Source organism: Populus alba, chromosome 17 (assembly GCF_005239225.2).
Source record: "Populus alba chromosome 17, ASM523922v2, whole genome shotgun sequence".
Classification (NCBI taxonomy): Eukaryota; Viridiplantae; Streptophyta; class Magnoliopsida; order Malpighiales; family Salicaceae; genus Populus; species Populus alba.
In genome coordinates, this window is record NC_133300.1 from 7,587,969 (window position 1) to 7,601,994 (window position 14,026).

Below are 14,026 nucleotides of genomic sequence, written 5' to 3' on the forward strand. Positions count from 1 at the left end.
TTCCACACATTCTAAAGTTTAAGAGGTCATATTGGTTGATGTCAAATGTACTGCCTCCACAAGGGAACATTAGCTGTGTATGAAGGGGCATTGGTTGGTTTTCTCAATTACATTCAAGAACCTGAAGACCCAGAAATGTTAAAGAACATGCTTAATTACCTTGATTAGCCAGGCACCTAACAGGTTCTCTAACTATGTAAAGGATATCCCCAGCAGTTTCATAGTAGTCTCGATTGCGATGCCAACTCCACAAAGCATGAGTCTCATTTTTCACCTGAAAGCTACAGCCCATTAGTTTGTTCTCTAAATTAAACAATTTTAGCAGAACATCAAACAATATACAGTAAATGAAACTCCATGAATAGAAATATTCAGTGCATTCTTGGGAATCTTTGGCTAAAGCCTACAAACTTGTGAGTTAAAGGCTACTTCATCATACTGCCATTTATACACAGAAACCAAAGAAATGGAGATGGAAACAAAAAAATTGATTGGCTTCTCAAACTACTTAAAACATTGTTAGAATATTGCCATATTTACAATTTTTGGTGGATTGAAGGAATTAGGTTGAGAACAACTAGTTAGAACTGTCCTGATTTGAAGAGATTTCCAGCTTTCTTTCCCTTTTTTTATCAAAATAATATTCTAACCAGTTGATCTCAGTTTGAAAGAACCTATAGCTATCATAGGCAGTTGAAAAGGAAGGTCTAATGTTCAGTTCATTATTTCAGGCACTATACTCAGTAGAAAATAATTATCTATAGAGGTGCTGGGAGAGGGAAGGGTATAAGACCTCTAATATCCCATGACCAAAGCTGCTTTCTCTGTAGGCACTATACTCAGGCTGCCTGTTCCAGCAAAAGCTACCTGCAGCAGGGCCTGATGTGAAATTGAATCCACAGAAGCCACTACCTATATCTAAGTCAGCTGTGGTGGATGGATCTGGACACTCATCAGGGTCATCAGCATGGGTAATTGCTATGTCTTCTCGACTTCCACCATCACCAACTGTGATATAAACTGGACCACATGGATCCAAAGAGTAGTTATAAACTCGGTTTGACCTCTCGTATGCATGAACCTGCATGTTTTTATGGGATCAAACAATAGACGTCACTTCAATTAACTGATTGTAAGACTGGTCATGGACCACATATGTCAACCATCAATGTTCATAATATAGTACATTAGATCTCTTCTTGCTTGAAATGGAACTTGTTTTCCACAGAAGAAACAATTTCCCTGCTCCAACATTTGATTTTCTTACCACAGATTGTGAAATATTTATAACAGAAGTTCAATGCAGTTACAATATTTTATAGCAACTTGCTAAAAGATGGAATATGACGAATGCTATCTATCCTTGTGCATCCAACTACAACTTGCAACTTCATATTACCAACAAGGAAATGTATAAGATAAGCAAGGCATTTTGTATCCAAATCATGGCCTTTGTCATGGGTGAAGTCAATATTTTTATGTCCAACTAGAATTGATTAGGTCTTGCACACACCAACAAAGAGAAAGAAAAACTTGCGTCACCAAGTATATATAAAAAAAAAAGATAATCATTTAAATGCTGCACAACTGCTATGATATAGAACACTTACATGTCCATTGAATACTATGTCCACACCATGCTCATAGAGCAAGTCCTCCATTTCTACTCTCATACATTCTGCTTCTCTGTATTGTGCCTTGAATGTGCTGTACCAGGAAGGATACCAAACAGCCACCAACCATGGAGTCACATTCCTGTTAACGTTATACAGATCTCCTTCCAACCATTTGTATTGATCCGCTGTGAAAGAAAATCTAGAGAATTGTACTATGTGGCAGATAAAAATAATAATAAAAAGAAAAAAAATTCCCGTACATGTTAACAAGGAAATGTATTATGTACACAGAAGTGATCAAATGAACTTATAACAGGAATATCATGTCATTTGTGTTTGTGATGACTTTCATGTTAGATTGCATGATTTTTTTATTGAATAGAGAAAATGCTAATGCAAAACCCAGGGGAATAAGAATCAAAAGTAAAAAGAAAATTAATAAATTGCTGGCTTTACATGATTTGTCATAGTAAGTGTAGGGATTTAGTATCACAAAGTGTATCCCTCCTGCATTGAAAGAATAGTACACCGAGGATGATGATCCGCTTTCTTCAGATGGAAACGCAAATCTAGAGCTGTAAGAAACGAAAATCTGATCTTCAGCCTGTGGTTCTATCTCATGCTTCCCTCCAACCAACACAGTTGGAACATTAGCTACTAGAGGTTGCATAAACCTGCTTTCAGAAATGCATAGTTCAGTGAGCTAACCTTTACATGCAAAATAGTTAACATAGCATACAGGGGAAAGATGATACCACTGCACCCATAAGGTAGTTTGGTTACCTAGTTTCCAACCAGTGAAGCATTTAAGTTTCTCAAATCAACTGAATCCAAAATAGTGGGGAGGTAAAAAAATGGAAAGTAAGCATTAAATAAAGTATGCTCTCAAAAGTTATGTTTGAGTATTAGATAGGTTTGCAAACTGGTAGACAAGTTTGAGCATATAAAAGATTCGAGTTTCGACCTTCCCCAATAATCCCATCGAGGCTGGTATGTTTCATGGATGGGAGATTCATCAAATGAGCAAGGGTAACAATCGGATCCAGTTCCATTAGTGAGATACATGTCAGCATAACTTATACCTCCAACCAAAACAAGAAGATCTGGATGGTTGCTGAGTAAATGACTGAATGTTGTGCTTGTATTGTATGTAAGACCTAGGTCTCCTACCACTGCTACTCGATGAGGGTAATTTGTAGGACTGGAGGGGGGCATCGTCCTAAAATGAAAGACATCACTCATTGCTGATGTATAGGGATCTCCACATTTATATTGATATAATGTGCTTGGTTCCAACCCTGTGAAAGACACGGTAGAAAATGCACCTCAATTAAAAGTTTTCATGATTCACCGACTCTAAGCAGACACATACACATCCCTTCCCTACGTTGAACATAAAAGGGACAGATATGGCTTCTAAGTTATTTTTTTAATCTTGCATCAGACCATGCATGGTTAGGCTTTCAAATGCATAGAAAACTTGAACATGACAAGTGAAGTTTTTGAGCAGATGGCAATAATACCTGTCAGGCGAACGTGGTGTATGATGCCAGAAGTATAGTTTTGAAGCCCTTCAAAAGGATAAAGTTGATTGTAAACAAATGAATATCCAACTTCCTCATAATTCATCTGGGACCCTTCAATTCCATATTGTACAACGCTATAAACTGATTCAGGATCCAAAGGTGTTATGTCATCACCAATTTGGGAATCCCCTGCAGCTCAAATTATTCAATATCATTAAAAAGTTTACAAAAGAGTAGAATAATACTAAAGCTGGAAGTACATGTGTCATTACATTGTCAGTTCCATTCAAGTTTCTTCCTCTTAATAGAATTCAACTAGAAGAATCTATTTTTTTTCTATTTTGAATCTGCACTAATACATTCCCCTTTCAGATTTAGTATCATAATACCTTTCTGCTATGATATTCAAGACCTTGGTTTCCAGCTAGAATTAAACTGAAAACATTCTATAAACATCTAATCTCCCCACCTTACTTGCTAAAAACAGAGGTTATCCTTCTAATAGCACAAAAAATCCAGCAATTTGAGAAGCAAGACTCTTTCTTTTGCTCTTACAAATTACCCCTTAATTTGATACAATGCCCAAACTCAAGGTCAAGCTAGCTTTCCTATATAGTTAGACCAAAACTATAACTGCGTGTGCCTCTTTGCAACATTATCTTATTGCTCTCGAATCACTATGAAACAAAAAAGCAAAATGAATGGCAAAGAAAGAGAGACCTGTAATCCAAGAGATCCAAACAGAGTCATAGTCGGAAGACAGGGAGACAGAGACTTGTTCAGATTCAAATCCCTGAACAGTCCTTTGAACTTGAGGGTCAGTGTCTGGCAAGTCAATGGCATTGCCATGGTAAGTCTTGTTATCAAAAGGAACCGTTACTGGCTTGAATGGTCCCTCAAGGGTCGTTGGAAAATTAGCATTAACAATTATTAATCTCCATAAAAGTGAGAGAAATAGTGGAAATGTGAGAAATGAGAGTAAACCCATCTGTTGGTTTAGCTTTGTTTGCAATTTTGCAAAGAACTGAAAGGATTAAAGTTAAGTCACTTTGCTTGAGAGGACTTGAGAGACTGAGAGGTAGAGAGAGATGGACACCGATGGGAAGGGAGGAGAGAAGTGATAAAGACAGACCGCTCTCGTTAATCAGCTCAGCTCATGCGCTGAAAGTTCACGGGTTCTTACTTCTTAGGTTGCTCAAGTAGTGTTCGGTAAATATAGTTTGTTAAAAATTTATTTTATTATATATATATATATATATATATATATATATATATATATATATATATATATTATTTGATATGCTGCATTCAAAATATATTTTAAAAAATAAAAAATATTATTTTAATATATATAAAAAGCATTTTAAAAAACGATTATTACCACAATATTAAACATACACCTATATATATATATATATATATATATATATATATATATATATATATATATATATATAGCAATGTAAGTTGATGCAAGGAATTATATAAAAAATAAAGCAAAAAAATAATGATGTTGACCTTTGTTAACCATTAAGCCTATTACCAAGGTTAATTTGATAAATTACAACTAAATTTAAAAAAATTATAAAACTCAATTCTCAATAAATCAAATATTAAAGTATAAAATTTAAAATACAAAACTTAACATATAAAAAATTAAAAATAATAATTAGAAGCCAAACAAATACCTGAATCTGCTCATGTCAACTTGCCAAACCTATAAATCAGGTTATAAGATCGAGATAATTCAGCATAAAGAAAAATAGAAAAAACCATGATACCCAACTTTTTTAAAAAAACTAATGTCAAAATATGAGATGGGAAAAAAATAAATTAAAAAAAAAAATTGATGCCAACACATGATTAGAAATACCAAATATGAAAAAAAATCATGGTTGACAATTATTAACAAATCAATTATTTAAGGATGAAATTAAAAAAAAAAATCAATAACACAAGGATTCCAAAAAAAAAAAAGTAATTAAAAGGGAAAAAAAATGGGTTAGGGGGAGCCTCCCTGAAATAACTCGCTAAACGTACAAGCCATATCATGGGATCAAAATAACTTTATGAAAAGATAAACGAAAAAAACAATGAAGCCTATTTTTTTAAAAAAAAATATATTAACATCTAGTAACGAGATCAAAAAAAAAAAGTTCATAAAAAAAAAGATGGGAACTCGTGTTACATCATAAAACTTGTGACATGTACCATTTAATTAGAAGCATCAAACTTGGAAAAAACCATGAATTCCAAATCTTAAGAAATCAAATGTTAAAGGATAAAATTAAAAAAAAAATTCAATAATAAAAAAAATTAAAAATATAAAATAACAATAAAAATAATAAGGATCAAATTTGAAAAAAAAAAATAAGAAGATGAATAATTTTGAATTGAAAGGCTAAATTAAAAAAGAAAAACTAATTTTAGACTAGATAAAAAAAAAAAACTCGGGTAATTGGTTCAACCATTTTTATTATATTAGTATTGTTTTGTTTTTTTTAATTTTTTAGTGTTGACATGATTAGGTTAGATCGAGTTTAGCTAACTAAATTAAATTATTAAAAACTAGGTTTTGTTATGTCAATATCTTGTATGATTCAGTTAGAAACATGACTCCATAAAGGAAATTGGTTTTGAATTTTTTGGATTAACATGTATAATCGAGCTAAACAATCTTGAAAAACAACATGTGTTTTGTTGGATGAGATTTCTTTTCCCTTCCTTTTAGAACAAGGAACTGAGGTCCGTGAGCTTTTAGGTGGTGGTTTGGGAAAAGGATTAATTTTCCACATTATTGAAGAGAGGACTTGAAGACTTATGTCTCACACGACTTCTTACCCACACCCTCCAATCACTTTTGCCACCCATGCACGTCATGACAATTATACTTTTTGGAGGAGAAAGGAATAAACTTTTATATGACATATACCAAACTCGTGTGTCATTGTAGGTTGGATTAATTTTTCATTGTAGGTAGTTTCATAGGTAGGATTAATTTTTTTAAATGTAAGAAATAATATTAAGAGTGAGATGAATATTTTAATTGTATTATTAAACCTAGCTAAATAGGTTAATTTTAAAACCTTGCAACTTAGCTCTTTGTCTAACTCGAGTTTTCATTTAAATCGCGGAAAAGCTAGCCTAAATTAAATCGATTAATTTCATGGGTTCAAATGTGTTTTTTATGGCTAGTGAATATGACTTGATTTTTTAAAAAAACTTCAAGATAATAATATTTTTTAAAAAAAATATTGAGAGAGTGACATATTGAATCGATATCAATCCCCCAACAACCTATGTCATGGATCCCATTAAGTTTAATAATTTTTTTACAAACTTTTTCTTCTCTTGCTCGTGGGAGCTTGAGAACTAAGAGGGGGGAAGACCTGGAAGTCTGAGACCAGTCTCGAGGGAAGTTAATTACATTATAAAAATATATATGGTAACAAAATTGAGCACCAACCTAAAAATAAACACTTATTTAAGATAGTGATAACATACTAAAAAAAAAACAAAAATAAATCATACAATTTATTTTCAAACCAATAAAATATTGAAGGATAAAATTAAGAAAAAAAATAAAAAGAATTAAAGGACAAAAAAAAGCATATCTGACCAGCGAGTGAACTCATCAAACCTATGAACCGGGTAACCCGAGCTAGCACGCCACACCCTGAACCGGGTTATAGATTCCAATGAGATTATAATTTGTTTTTTCTTTTTTGAAATTTTTTTTTAGCTATATGATAAAAAAAAATAGACAATTACAAAATTGAACACTATCCAAATAGTAAGATGTTAAAAAATTAATTAAAAAAAAAAAGTTAAACTCGCCAAATTTAATAACAAGGTCAACCAGCCAAACTTGTGAACATGTTCGTAGACTTTATAGAGTTTAATAACATGATTTTTCTATAAAACTATTTTTTTAACTATATGAGAAAAAAATAGACAAAAAAATAGTCATGTTCAATAATAAAAAAAAGACATCATACCAAACTCGTAAATCGAGGATGGCTTCATAATGTTTTTCTTAAATAACAATAAAATTGAAAAAAATGAAAGATAAATGTAGATCATGATATTTAATATTGCAATATGAATCATTTACCAAACTGTGTTTAATAAATTTGTTTAGTAAAATTAATTTGAAAATAGAAATCAATACACACATAAAATTTATTGAATAAAATAAAAAGAAAAGGTAGCTATGTAAGGTTGCATATATTAAAAATATTATAAAAAATAAATATTTTTTATTTCTATAAATAAATTTAATATATATAAAACATAATTTTTTTTTTGAAAATGAATCATACTAATCTCTTAAAAAATTAAAAGTATCCAAAATAATTAAAAAATAATTACTATTAAAAAAAGGATAAATAAACAAAAAAAAATTACGAACTTAAAAATTATTTTTATAAATATAAAAAGTTCTAAATTAAAAAAAGAAGAAGCAAAACTATATATATATATATATATATATATATATATATATAAAGCAAAACTAGAGAGAGAGAGAGAATGAGGCTCGGCTAAGCTCCTAGCTCATGAACAAAAGGCCTGCGCTCTGGCCAACAAGGTCAAGTTTAATAGCGCGACCCTTAGGTTTTTTTGTTTTGTAAGTCAATGAGTGGATGACATGTGGTCCATCCCAATACAATTTAAATAAAATAGACAGTGTGTTGTCTATAATCCCTAATTGGTGGTTGGAAAATCTAGATAGGTGGTTTTTTTCTTTTAAAAACCTATTTTAACCTATATTCAACTCAAAACACCTAGAAAAATATCATAATAACCTTGTTAAATTAATCCATAATCTCTAAAAGCTCAAAAAACCACTTCAAAACCTAAAATCAACCCGAAATCCAAAATCTTCCCGATCTCAAATCTGTTTTTTTAGGTATTTTCAAGATAAAAAAATAATTAAATTTAAACTCTCTTCGTCATATGGAACTATTTAGAATAAAATTTACCATTTTGGTGGCTGGAATCGTAACAAGGAAAACATTCTCTCTAAGTTAGAATCTGACAATCCCTGCTATCTCCTCTTACTTAAAAAAGACTGAAAATAATAAAAATAAAGTTTGGTATTGAAATCGATTTTTTTATAATTAATCACCTAATAGGTAAAAAAAATAAGGAACTCAAATATACTTTTTAAATAAAATTAAAGAGCATCAACTATTTTACATGTGTTTTTCATTTTAGTTCTTTGTTCTTTAATTTAATTATCTTTTAAAAAAAATGCAATTGGTGCTAATAAAAACTTAATTATGCAAAACAAATTTAAGGATCAAGTTAATTTTTTTTTTAAATTACTATTCTAATCTACAATGATATATGAGACGGTAAATTCGTGGTGATTGGTAAAACCGGTAGAAACAATGGGCAAATAAAGGTGAGGTGTGGTGGCTTGTGTAAACCATAATTGTATGACCTGACCTGGCTTATGTTATTAAAGATGAACTCCTGATATATTCGAGAAAAAAAAAAACTCTTAATATTGTTCTTTGGTTAGGTTAGCTAGATAATTAAAAACTTAATCAAGTTATTTTAATTTAATTAAAAACCGGATCAAGCTCCGAACCTCAGGTCAACCTACCACACCATACCATGACAGGTTTAACAAACAGCCATGGTGTTTACTGCTGCCCGTGTTCGACCTCACTAAACTGTGAACCACTTGCATGTTGTTTTTATAGTATAATGGTGAAAGGAAAATGTGATAACTTTTCACATCTTTGATTAGAATTCTTCACATAAACACATCAAGATTTTCTGGGTTACAGGCAATGAACAATGATAAAGGTGACTTTCCTATATTCTTGTAATATAAATTATAAAAAAAATTATATAAATGTTTTTGTTATCGTGTTACATGTATGTTTTAACTCTGCAGACTCTGGAAATCCATTTAGAAATCAGATTGATCGATCGATCAATGCACTGATGCTCCTCGTTTCGTCTGTCTGTGCCACTGGCTTCTTGATCTCAGCACTTGTGGGAAACCTTCTAGTTAAGACACGAGAAAAGTAAGTAGACAATCTTCCATGATTCTGGGCATGGAGAATTCTTAGACAAGGCAGGGTAAAAGTGCTGTTCCAGAATATAAAGCAGTGAGTGTTGCAAAGCAATGAGAAAAAAACTTATCTGTTGAAATGTCACAAACACCTGGCTTATTTCTGCCTCGATAACTAAGAAATAAGAAACTCTTTATCTTTTTTGTTTTTCATATAAAAGTGGAGTCTTGCTGACAATAAAACTTTTATCAGCTGTATGTTGTCAGCCATCGAATGTGATGAAGCTATTCTTAGCCTCTCACATGCTATTACCCTTTCCCCTTCTGGGAAAAAAAAATGCCATAATGCATGAAAGATCAAGTTGCAGTGGATAATAAAAGACAACATGTTCTTGAGTATTTCCATAAAAAAAAGAAATACACATGCAATAGATGGTGTCTGCTTGCATTTACATATAAAATAGCAGTCTAGATTTTGCTAAGTATTCAGTTATGAGCTTCGTTTTCCAGATTCTCCAAAGCTTAGTTACCTTTGGTTCAGTTGGGCACCTCTCAGGCTGCCGTACTATGTAAATCTGATCTCCGGGAGAATTGTACATGTCCTGATTTCGGTGCCATGTCCATAGAGCATGAGTCTCATTTTTGACCTGAAAGTGAATATCACCACCATTTTGGCATTCTTGAGCAACTTTAATCAGAGCAGTCATCTTACATGATACAGACATACATATATTCAGACAAGATTTCTGCTACTCTCATAGCCCCTGGCACTAATTCTTCTACTTACCAATGCAACTAATTGTTTTATACGTAATGCATGTGGAATATATTCAGACAAGTTTCTAGAGAAGGTGTCAGCTTGTGTTTGTTTATGCTTGTTCTCCATCAACACTACCTGGTTCGAAGGATGGCTGTCGAATCCATGGTAGATTGAAGTTCTAAGTGTTCTCAATCCCCTTTTAGATCATGCATTCTAAGGAGCCTAGAGAGATACCTCAAAAATCCCATGACCAAAGCTACTTTCTCTGTACGCGCTATAATCGGGCTGCCGGTCCCAGCAGAATTTTCCAGCTGCTGGCCCTGATGTAAAATTGAATGCACAGAAACCGCCCATGTACTCATCTGGTGTAGTGGATGGATCAGGACAGTTACCGGGTTCGTCAGCATGTGCAATGGCCATCTTCTCTCGGTTTCCACCATCACCGACGGTGATATGAACAGGACCACAAGGATCCAAAGTGTAGTTGTATACCCGGTTAGACCTCTCGTAGGCATGTACCTGTTGGCAATTGGAACATGAAATTTGTTATGAAGAAAATGATAAATTCATTCAAGTCTCCAACTGTTGCTCAAAATTAAGATTCTGCTTAGCAAAAGAGAAGTTCTGTTAGCAAAAATAGATCGCTTAGAGCTAGGACTTTTCACTTACATGGCCATTAAAGATTATGTCAACACCATACTGATAAAGCAAATCTTCCATTGCTGTCCTCATACATTCTGCTTCTCTATAATGCGCCTTGTAGGTGCTGTACCAAGGAGGGTGCCAGGTAGCCACCAACCATGGGGTCACTGTTCTGTCAACCTTGGCAAGATCTTTCTCCAACCACTTGTATTGATGCGCTGGAGAGACTCGGAGAATTAAGTGAATCACATTTCACTGTGCATTTACATTGAAAAAGAAATGCATATTTTCTTTTCCTTGAACATGGAGCAAGCATTGACGATATTTCCATGCTTAGAAATGATATCCAATCCCCAATAGCGGTGAGCTAGAGGCTCTATAAGCCAACGTGTTGAGATGATTTAAGGAAATTGAATGACTGGTAAATCAGTGGATATAATTTGACCTGATATGTTTACCTGATTTGTTGTAGGCAATGTAGCCACCCAGCATTATGAAATGTATCCCACCAGCGTTGAAAGAGTAATAGAATGTGGAGGATGATCCACTTTCCTTGGATGGGAACGCAAATCGAGAACTATAAGCAACAAATGTCTGGTTTTCAACTTGTTTTTCTATCTCATGGTTCCCTTCTACCACCATTATTGGAATTTTAGATGTCACAGGCTGCATATATCTGATAAAAAGCATCCAATGGTCATCACATAATCTAAATTGCTGATAATATTCACCAGAAAGAAACATTAAACGTCAGAAACACCCATGATGGCACATGTTAAAGACCAATTTCCTCTGTCTAGTTCGGCCAGAACCGAGACTTAGTTTGATTAGTTTATTTATTTATTTATTCTTTCATACAAACTAACTGAATTCAATTGGAGCATAAAGCAGGAAACAGTTCATGATGCACCTTCGCACGAATCAGAGTCATATATCACCCAAGGTCATCATTAATATATCAGCAAATCATGATTCTGAATAGATTAAGTAAAGAATCCCTGGAAAATGATGTTTTTCCAGCAGTCTAAACCAGATAAACGTAGAATTAAGTGCATAAACTTAAATTTTTCAGGACAGACTCTTTGATATTCCAAGCTCCATTCTTGGTTTAGCCAATTTGTTATTCATCCAGTAAACAAGAGCTATCCTGCTAGACAACAAGTGTGCTTCCTAGTTCATGTTTCTACAAAATGATTGCTTCGTCTTTTTCCACTTTGCAGCACAGAATACTGAAGGGAAAGACTGAACACACAAACCTCAGTACAAAAAGAAAAGTCTTACCTTCCCCAGAAATCCCAGCGAGGCTGATAGGTTTCATGGATGGGAGTTTGAGAAAAGGAGCAGGAGTAGCAATCAGCCCCAGTTCCATTGGTAAGGTACAAGTTAGAATAACAAACATCTCCAACCAGTAAAATAAGATCAGGATTGTTTCCAATCATGTGATCAACTGTCGAGGTTGTATTGTACGTGAGACCTAGGTCCCCCACTATTGCTATTCTGCTTGGGTAACTCTTGGGGCCAGAAGCCGGCATCGTCTTAAAGTAATATGTACTGCTCATTGCTGGTATTGAAGGATCTCCACATTGATAATGGTAAAGTGTGTTGGGTTTTAACCCTGCAGAAAGACATGTAAAGGTAAAATTACGCCTAAGCTGGATGCCACATTGAGGTAAGGGGGCAAAATATATCAGAATCTGAGCTTTCCTATTTCCATCAGAATTCATGGAAAGCCCGGATCCTTAATGGACATGACTCTCTTCACTATGCCACCACACATTACAAAGGTGAGTGAATGTTACTTTGCACGTTTCTTCCTTACCTCCAACATGAACAGCAACAGAATCTGAACAGGTTCGGATGAAACATTACTTAATTTGGGATCATCTCTTTAAGCATTGAGATCATGGACTAATCCTGTCATCACAATTAGCATCATACATGGCAGCATGATACCTTGTAAAATGACGACAGATAAAGCTGAAGACTCGGTGCTTAATTCAAGCTTAGTTGATTACAAACGGAAAATAAGCACTTAATGAGAAAAGCAAGGAAAATGAAGCTCTCCTTATCCATTTATATCTATACAATGCAAATAATTAAGAGAGAACAGTAGTGCTGCAATGAAGTTTGAGGCAGATGTACCTGTTAGACGGACATGGTGTATGATCCCAGAAGTGTAGTTCTGGAGGCCTACGAAAGGATACAACTGGTTGTAAACAAGGGAATAACCAGTAGCTTTGTGAATAAGTGGAAATCTTAACCTTCCATATCGAACAACACTAGCAACAGTTTTAGGATTCAATGGTTTTATGCTTTCCCCAATTTGAAAATCCCCTGCAAATTAATCCAAAAAACATCAACCAACAAGCTTTAACATAGCCGAAGAGAAGACCATTTTAAAGCCTAAATATAGATTAATTTCAAAGCATTCAAGTATATTTTAATGCCTTCCATGTTTACAGAACAAAAAGCTAAAGTTAAAAGGAAAAAAAAAATCCCAGTTGCTTATTGATCATATGAGATCATTTGAATTGGATTTTAACACTGTAAACTTGACTTTGATTGGAATCAACAAAGACAAAAACCATCACTTGAGGCATGACATCCAAACACATAACGTCAAGCCAAATTAATTACTATTACGACATACGTATCTTCAAAACCTTACCTTTTATTCAAACAAAACAAAAAAAGAGAAGAAAAAGTCAGAAGCTTAAAGAGATAGTGAAAACAAGAACCAAAACAATGAAATGATCGATGGGGAAAAAAAGTACCTGTAATCCAAGAAATCCAAACAGAATCATGAGTAGTAGAGAGGGACACAGAAATCTGTTCAGGCTCAAAACCTTGAACAACCCTTTGAACTCGAGGGTCTGTATCAGGCAAGTCCACAGCATGTCCTCTAAAAGTTTTATCGAGAGGGACAGTCACTGGCTTAAAGGGTCCATCAAGAGTTGTTGGTATCCCAACAACAATATTATCAGTGCCGACCAAGCTTATAGACAGAACACAAAACGAGATCAGTAGCACCGATACCAAACCCATGAATTACCTCAAGGGTTCAATAGAAACTTATGTTTTTACCATATGAATGCAAGATTGTGAATGAATGTTACAGAAGAGGCCGGACAAAGGTGGCAAAAGGATTCTAAGTTGAACAGAAGACGATTAATTCAAGAACATGGAAGCGCCGCCCTTAACCTTGCACAGGAATGGTCTCTGTGTTTATATATTCGGAGGGGGAGAGAGATTGTTAAGAAGGAAGAGACAGGGTAAGAAAGGATCATAAGATGGATTGGAGGGAGAGCAGGAGGGCTGTCATTTGCTTATATATATATATATATATATATATATATATATATATATTGCCTATGCGCTTTGGAGATATGTGAAAGGTGGCATGCATGTGGACAAGAAGAGAAGCATGGGAAGGGCTTTGTAGGCGTTTGGCACG

At 33.9% G+C, this 14,026-nt stretch overlaps 2 protein-coding genes across 4 annotated transcripts; both read right to left on the reverse strand.

Annotated features, from left to right (window-relative positions):
* Window positions 1-9: 9 nt before the first annotated feature.
* On the reverse strand, window positions 10-4,310 carry LOC118048678 (purple acid phosphatase 15). The gene is made up of 7 exons (XM_035058453.2): window positions 3,863-4,310; window positions 3,140-3,331; window positions 2,581-2,914; window positions 2,073-2,290; window positions 1,611-1,801; window positions 794-1,081; window positions 10-274 (listed from the first exon to the last, which is right to left on the reverse strand). The coding sequence occupies exons 1-7, from the start codon at window positions 4,128-4,130 to the stop codon at window positions 152-154; spliced, it is 1,614 nt and encodes a 537-aa protein (XP_034914344.1). The 5' UTR covers window positions 4,131-4,310; the 3' UTR covers window positions 10-151.
* Window positions 4,311-8,861: 4,551 nt separating this feature from the next.
* On the reverse strand, window positions 8,862-13,917 carry LOC118048679 (purple acid phosphatase 15). Of its 3 annotated transcripts, XM_035058455.2 has the most exons (8): window positions 13,347-13,917; window positions 12,715-12,906; window positions 11,854-12,187; window positions 11,031-11,248; window positions 10,600-10,790; window positions 10,165-10,449; window positions 9,701-9,817; window positions 8,862-9,247 (listed from the first exon to the last, which is right to left on the reverse strand). In XM_035058455.2, the coding sequence occupies exons 1-8, from the start codon at window positions 13,615-13,617 to the stop codon at window positions 9,164-9,166; spliced, it is 1,692 nt and encodes a 563-aa protein (XP_034914346.1). In that variant the 5' UTR covers window positions 13,618-13,917; the 3' UTR covers window positions 8,862-9,163. The 3 variants fall into 3 exon arrangements, 1 of the variants encoding a protein (XP_034914346.1); XR_012168310.1 differs by having other exon boundaries at window positions 8,862-9,160; window positions 9,701-10,449; XR_012168309.1 differs by having other exon boundaries at window positions 8,862-9,163; window positions 9,701-10,449.
* Between the last annotated feature and the right edge of the window lie 109 nt (window positions 13,918-14,026).

What these genes read in the sequence shown, in the direction of transcription:
- LOC118048678 (XM_035058453.2), bottom strand. Translation starts at nt 4,130, where the DNA reads ATGGGTTTACTCTCATTTCTCACATTTCCACTATTTCTCTCACTTTTA. An exon ending in ACATAGTATTCAATGGACAT is followed by an intron (nt 1,082 to 1,610) that starts GTAAGTGTTCTA and finishes AAAAACATGCAG; the next exon opens with GTTCATGCATACGAGAGGTC. An exon ending in TTGGTCATGGGATATTAGAG is followed by an intron (nt 275 to 793) that starts GTCTTATACCCT and finishes TGTAGCTTTCAG; the next exon opens with GTGAAAAATGAGACTCATGC.
- LOC118048679 (XM_035058455.2), bottom strand. Translation starts at nt 13,617, where the DNA reads ATGGGTTTGGTATCGGTGCTACTGATCTCGTTTTGTGTTCTGTCTATA. An exon ending in ACACCATGTCCGTCTAACAG is followed by an intron (nt 12,188 to 12,714) that starts GTACATCTGCCT and finishes GTCTTTCTGCAG; the next exon opens with GGTTAAAACCCAACACACTT. An exon ending in CATTGCCTACAACAAATCAG is followed by an intron (nt 10,791 to 11,030) that starts GTAAACATATCA and finishes GAGTCTCTCCAG; the next exon opens with CGCATCAATACAAGTGGTTG.